This window comes from Mesitornis unicolor, unplaced genomic scaffold, assembly GCF_000695765.1.
Source record: "Mesitornis unicolor isolate BGI_N332 unplaced genomic scaffold, ASM69576v1 scaffold3042, whole genome shotgun sequence".
NCBI lineage: Eukaryota > Metazoa > Chordata > Aves > Mesitornithiformes > Mesitornithidae > Mesitornis > Mesitornis unicolor.
In genome coordinates, this window is record NW_010168290.1 from 28944 (window position 1) to 35999 (window position 7056).

The following is a 7056-nucleotide window of genomic DNA, read 5'->3' on the forward strand; positions in this document are numbered from 1 at the left end:
GACTGAACAGACTCCACTGCTTCTGCAGGCCAGAAAGCCAGATCTGTACTCCTCCATGGCCTTACCAGACTGCTACACATACAGGTGCCAGGAGACTGCTTAAACATTGGAACTGGAAAACTTATGAACTCATGGTCCCTTGAAGGACTAACTACACAGAGCCAGATTAATTTCTCTTCCAAATTCTCTTCCCTGTAGAAGCCCATTCCAAAAGTGATTCCTGAGTGTATTCTTACTTTTCTACTTTTCAACTGACTGACATTGTGGAATTTGGAAGATCAGTTTCTTCCGTAGGGTTGATGTTATCTTTGGCATCTGCTTGCATCCATTTAATACTCTTCCTCCCACTTCACTGTTCACTTCTGTCAGGATGGTTAGAAGATCCTTGCCACTAGAACAAAAATGAAGAAAAGTTATGTTGAAATACATTGTACTCATAGCTAGGAGAAGAAGCTGCTCCAACGAAGTGGTATCTCAGGGAAGGCTGGTATCGTACCATCACCTTGCCTGTCACTGAGATGGCACACTCCGCTGTGTAGCCACAGAATTCAGTGTGTTTGGGGGAATAAAAGCAACCTCTGTGTAGCATCACTTTTCAGCAAACACATTCCTCTGCTTTGGCTATAGTCAGAAGAGTGCACTGAGATGAAACAACAAAACTATGCATTCTCCAAGCCCTCTTCTGGACATCATGAGAAAGTGAAGTCTGAAGATGAATTCTAGTCTCTAAACCAAGTTTATGATGGGGATGGGAAGGAGGCAACAATTAAAATTATGACTAAAGAACACTGATTTTTTTGTCTGTGTACCCACTCAGCAAATTCTCCTCTTTTCAGGTGTCACTGGAAGAAAAATCATTTATCAGTCAAAAAATGTTAAAAAACATGCACATACATGCACACACATGCACACTTGCTTAAATGTGATGTTCCAGCATTACAACCCTGGTTCTGTCACTGGCAAACCAGAAGTCACTTGTACTTTGGTTCATCTGTAGAAGAACAGTGATGTCCAATTCCAGAATAATTACTGTTCTGCACTGTCCTCCAGTGAAAAGCATTACGTAGCACAAATGCAAAACACTGGTGTTTCAGCACAGCATGCTTAAGTATGTATGTCCACAATATCCCAAAGGTACATGGATTAAAAGCAGTACTTACAGTGGGCAAAGCGACTTCATCTTGTCACAGAGGCACTGAACATAAACACTGCCAGTTTTTGTACAGCGATAGCACTCATAGTCCTCCACTGTAGCCATGCCAACCAGAATATCAGCCTGATCAGGAATGGAAGTCAGAGGCGTAGCATCTACCTCAAGATGGCCAGAAAAGTCTTCTTTTACTGCAACAGCTGGTTGACCTACAGAGCCCTGGCAAGCCTGGATGAAAAACAGCTTGGGTTTGCCAGCAAGGGAAGGACAATTAGATCCACTGAAGCAGGATACTAAATCTTTAATATTTACAAACTCATGATCACTGCCTTTTATTTTGTCTTTTTCACCATGGGAAAAAATAAAGCAAACAAAGCAGTCCATGTTACTATGATCTTTTTTGCTATATTCTTTAACTTTTGCATACATTTTCTTTGCTTCTAGATCCATGTGCTCAACTGTCTCAAACTGAAGCCACTCAAAGACCTTCTTCACAGCCTCTGGGGAAAAAAGTCAGAAGGCACTTGTTAAACATAAACAGTGACATGGAAGAAGCTAAAACTCCAGTGTCTGTGTGGTAGAACACCATCACGCTATCTTAAACAAAAACAGGTTTCAGATTACCTGATTAATCAGTACAAATTAGTGAAACTTACTGCGTTAAAGTGAGCTTTAACTGTGCATCGCATAGTAATTTCAGGTGCTTAAGAACAAAATTTAGCAAGTTAAAGAAGAGATACCTCTTTGGAATGACAAATTCTGCCACTCGTTAATGAAGTAGGTCCCTTGTCCTGTGAGAATGATCAATGCAGCAAGAAAGAAGGCAGGGTAACCTGCTAACAAATGCTATGTAGACTTCCCAGCAAATGTTTACTTAATTGTTGTGTTGGCAGTGAGAAAGCAGCTGGGAAGCAAGCAGCCTGTAGAGATGCTGGATGGAATTAAAGTATCAATGATGTGTGCTTTCATGAAACAGATTTTACTTTTTTTAAGATAAACTCTTGTTTAACTTAAAAATGATTCTTGCAGAAAGACAGGCTTTAAGGAAAATTACAATGCTGTAGCATTTACTTGAAAATTAAAGAGAACTTAAGGACTTAAAAATACAATTTCATGATAGCTAAGAATTAAAATCAAAAAGTGAAAAGGTGGAAGAGTAATCCCTCTTTCACTGTTTGGTACTTATGACCAATTCAGACAAAGCAACTCCTTCTTTAAGCCATCAGCTAAACTGTTTGAAGCAGCATATTTCCAATTTCTACAGTGACTGTCATTCCAGTTACTCCAGAGGCAAATGGGCTCAGTGGACATGATTCTTATTCACAGGAAAGATTAGATAATTCTTTCAGAGAATTATCAGAGGAAAAAATAATCCAGTAATTGAATTTTAAAAGTACTTACCTCCATCTTTCACTGTTCCTTCTCTGATTTCAAACGGATTTTTAAAAATGTAGTTATTAAGAATCACACAGTAACCATGGGGGTTATTTTTCATTTTATATGACTCTGCAGGCTGTAAAAACAAAGCAAGCAGATAAGAAAGCAGTGCCAAGCATCCAAAAGAGATGTATCCTATATACAGATTGTTGGTCCTTCATGTTCAAGCACAAGATACAAGAAAGGAAAAGCCTAAGAATACAAGTTAGCTACAGGGGAGAAGAATCTGCTTTGTCTCCCTGCATCCCTCCTCTCTCTCTCTGTGGTTAGGATATGCTTTTGGCATGGGAGAAAGCAAGTATCCAGAAACACAAATTTGCATGTGCAGAGGAAAGGTTCCTGCACCCTACCATTCCCTCTGAGAGTCCTTGTGGGTTTCTAGTGAAGTAGCAGATTCTGCTATTCTCTTCATATCTGTCCAGAAGTATCCTGGACAGGACTTTGTCCCAGTCTCCATTATCATTAAGATTGGTTTTCTTCACACATCAGCTTAATTTCTTGCCTAAAAGGCTGCTGACAGCCAGGTCCTCACAAAGGAACAAGGCTTGGTCTTGTTCTGAAAATACGAATTGCTTCAAGGCCTACATATAAAGCCAGAAGCCCTCCCTTTCAGCTCTTCCACCTCCTTAGTCTTAAGAATTTATGCTCACCCCTCCCAGGAGTTACTTTAAAGGTAACTTTGAGGCATTTCTCACCAGGCTTGGTGTCACCCCCTCTGCTCCTTGTCCTGCTGGACACACAGATACAGACAATGGATAGTGTTTTTCCTTAGAATCATTTTCTAAGAGGGAGAAAATAAACAGAATATTTTAGGACTAAAAAGATAAATCTTCCACCGTGCATATTTCAACACTCATAAAACAGTACAAGGGGTGAGGTGGAGGCTGGTTTCCACATCACCAAGACACCATTATTCTGTAGATCTGGCCCAAGCAGAGTTCCAGTTTCACAGATTGCTGGTTATTGAAGCTGTGCAGAGCTGTGCTCCATTTCTTCTCTGCTCTTTTACTGGTAGCAAGATCCAGATAATAAAAGGCTGAATGGGAGGAATGACCCCAGGCAAGCCATTCACTAGCATCTCCACTACAGGATACATAAGTGAAAGAGGAGAGCCATTTTTGTGCCGTGGTACACAACAGTTAGTTCATTTACTTCTGAGGCCATTGTGTCTTCTCCAGAGAACTTTACTGCTGGGGTGGACACACCAAGGATGCAGAATACCAGCATAATGTAAGAGCCCCACAAAGGAACAAAACACTTCTTTGAATATAACTGCCTGAAGTGAAGAGGTCATCAAACCCAGGGAACTGCATGGGCTGTCTAAGGAAACACATGTCCTGATTCATCCAAAAGGAAGATCTGGGGAAAAATTTAATAGGTCTCAGTTGTTGTTGGTTGACACATCCTGGTTCCCAAAGAGTAAGGCCTAGCTGTAGTGTCACAAGTCACTACCTCAGCTGCAACAGCCCAATATACTGAAGTCCTTGAAATTTCACATCCGGTACAGAAAGCTAATGGCTACACTTTAGCCAAGTGCCTGGTCTCAAAGAACTTTTCCTTCAACTAAGAGCAAAGAGCCTGGCTAACAGAAAATAATGCTGACAATCTCCCAGTATAAGTTTCCCCAAAGCAACTGTCAGTTCTGGTCTCTTTCAGTGACTGAAAAGCTATCCCAGTCTAAAACCAGCGCTGCACTGCTTCCTGAAGCTAAAAATTGTGTTTAAGGCAAAAAGAAGGGAGCAGCAGACAAATGACAAGGCACAGAACATATTTCAAGGTATATATTTCAAGGTATATATTTCAAGGTATATATACAAGAAGGTATGATGGGATAATGAAGTAGCAAAAAGCTTTAGAAACCACAGGTACCAAGAGCTGCTCTGCCCATCCCAGGATACTGTAAGGTCTCTCTCTTATCTCTGGACTCCTAAGCTCCCAAAGATGAAGCCACAAAAATCACCAAAAAATCCACAACCCAGCTTGACCCTTTAAACAGCAGGTTAAATTATTTACCTTTTTTGTTTTCTTCATAGGTATCAATTTTTTTCTTTATGTCAGCTCTAAATCCTTTAAATATATATTTCAGCATTTCCAGGTCATCTTCTTTAATTAACCCATTTCTTTCCATTTCCAGGAAGACCTTCAACATTGACTGGTAAAACAAAAACATAACCCAAACTCATACAGTGACCTTCAGTAACTGCAGTATCAGGCACCACAGGACAGAGAAGACAACATCCTTACTCCCAGAGACTGACCAGCTAAAGACCGATTTTCCTCCAAGCTCATTAAAACAAGAGTCAGGATACAGTGCAACTAAAGAAACACATCACTATGATCTTAACCTTAGAATCATTAGAAATTGCCTATGGCTAGGTTATCCTGCTTTGTTTCAGCAGTGCAAAGCACTGATGTGGATAACAACATGGCATCCTGTTGTGCCTCTGTGTTCAGATGAAGTGCTGTTAAGTCATTTAGCTGTGCCATTTTACATTTTTCTATTACAGAAAAGGTGGTCAGGGATCATTTTGGTTTTTAAAGCTCAGCAGTCCACTAAGTTGGAGGTAAACCTGCTAATTTTCCTATGGGTGCCAAAATACAAGTACGGTTGTATTCTCAATAATGCCAAGTATTTTTATAACACTGTTCGCTCTTTACAAGAATTGAACTAGCTCATCAAACCTCTTAAAACTTTTGTGGAAGAGTTAACAAAGTGTCGTTACTCCAAATTACAATAAAGAAGAAAACATACCCAATACACACAACAATTTGTGGTTGAACTCACATTAGCACTCAATTTTGTGTCTCTAAAACAGTGTTTTTCCTCCAGCAAAGATCACTCTTCCTAGATACAGCATATGCACAAATGCCTTACAAATGCCAAAGCAAAGATGAAAGGAAGAGCATGATGATTTTTGCAAGAAAAAATTAGGGAGACAGGTGGTGGAGGGAAAATAGGACCAGGAGTGCAAAAGGGGGCAGAGAAAAGGTAAAATGAAGAAAAAAAGGGTCCATTCTTTCACACAGCACCTATCAGCTAACATAACAATTCTTTCACAACAGATTTTAGTAAGATCAGACTGCTTTCTCTTCCCTCTCTTTTTACAAGAACTAGAAGACTCTGAACTAGTCCTGCAAGAAACTTATCATGATCACTTTGCATACAGCATTATCCTGGAGCTGCTTCTTTGGTATTCGTTTTTGGAGCAGGAACTTCACGCTCTTGACATCTTCTGGAGTCAAGTCCTCTGCAATTCTGTATAGCAGTTGCCTGGCAATAAAGAATAGAGAAAGACTGATTAAGAATATTATGAAAAGTAAATACCATAATTACACATTTGAAATGCAAATGTAAAACTCACAATGGCAGGTAGTCATGCTGTAATAAATACAATTATGCTGGGATATTCATAACACAACAGTGCAGGCAGAAAACAAGACAGTACACAACCAGATTGCTGTACATTTTGCATGCAAAGGTTCACTATTTCTATGCTTACCTGTAGGCTGACACTTTTGCCCTGCCTGGGATCCGAAGCTCTCTCTCCATCTCCTCTCGGCTGGAGCTCAGGTAGGCAGCCAGGAGGTCGATCCGATCGATCCGGTAAAGCAGCTCCTTCAGGAGGGACAGGTTCCCCACCTCAATCATGTCTTTCTCCTGCAGAACTTCGAAGAAGGCCTTGGGCTCCTTGATGGCTTCAAGCTTCCTCATGGGGATGTACTCCAGGCAGAGGAACTTCAGAGCTGCCAGTTCGTCTGTGACCAAAGCCTCAGAAATGCCAAAAAGGAGTTTTTGGAAGTCTGTACTCATTTCACATCAGGATTGGGATCTAAGCACAAATAGAAGCCGATTTCATTTGTCATTAACAGTAGTGCAAGAACATGATTATAAAAGGTATCACATCATGTAGAATAACCCAAAATGAATATATGCAATAAAAAGTATTGGGTTGGCCAAAAAGTAATTGTGGGTTTTTTTTCAATAGATGGACATACATGTACTGAAATGTAACTAAATTCATTTTAAATCGCAAACTCATCATGTAACTTGACAGCTGACAGTTCAAGCTTGTTTTAGAAAAAGAAAGCACACAATTCTGTTAACAATTATTGATTTGACGTCAATTTCAAAATGGAAAATCAAAAGGAACATTTTCATCATATTTTGCTCTATTACTTTGGAAAAACACTGTGCAAACTGATAGAAAGTTATGTGGTGAGTATGGTGAAGAAGCCTTAAAACTACGGCAGTGTCAGAATTGGTTTGCTAAATTTCAGTCTGGAGATTTTGATGTTAAAGATGCACCATGCTTGGGAAGGCCAATCGAAGTTGCTAACGACAAGATAAAGGCATTGATCAATCCAATCAGCATTTAACAACATGAGAGATTGCTGATAATCTTAACATACAGAAATCAAGCATTGAAAAACATTTAAAACAACTTGGATACATTAGGAAGTTCAATATT

At 39.8% G+C, this 7056-nt stretch overlaps 1 protein-coding gene across 1 annotated transcript; it reads right to left on the bottom strand.

The window, feature by feature from the left end:
- Positions 1 to 240: 240 nt before the first annotated feature.
- On the bottom strand, positions 241 to 6398 carry LOC104536361 (caspase-8-like). The gene is made up of 7 exons (XM_010178944.1): positions 6088 to 6398; positions 5753 to 5858; positions 4601 to 4739; positions 3283 to 3368; positions 2552 to 2663; positions 1161 to 1650; positions 241 to 391 (listed from the first exon to the last, which is right to left on the bottom strand). The coding sequence occupies exons 1-7, from the start codon at positions 6396 to 6398 to the stop codon at positions 241 to 243; spliced, it is 1395 nt and encodes a 464-aa protein (XP_010177246.1).
- Positions 6399 to 7056: the final 658 nt, after the last annotated feature.

Excerpts from the sequence above, each read along its gene's own strand:
- LOC104536361 (XM_010178944.1), bottom strand. The coding sequence starts at position 6,398 with ATGAGTACAGACTTCCAAAAACTCCTTTTTGGCATTTCTGAGGCTTTG. Across the intron at positions 2,664-3,282 it reads AGGGGGTGACACCAAGCCTG|CCTGCAGAGTCATATAAAAT; the intron begins GTGAGAAATGCC and ends TTGTTTTTACAG. Across the intron at positions 1,651-2,551 it reads AGGAACAGTGAAAGATGGAG|AGGCTGTGAAGAAGGTCTTT; the intron begins GTAAGTACTTTT and ends TTTTTTCCCCAG.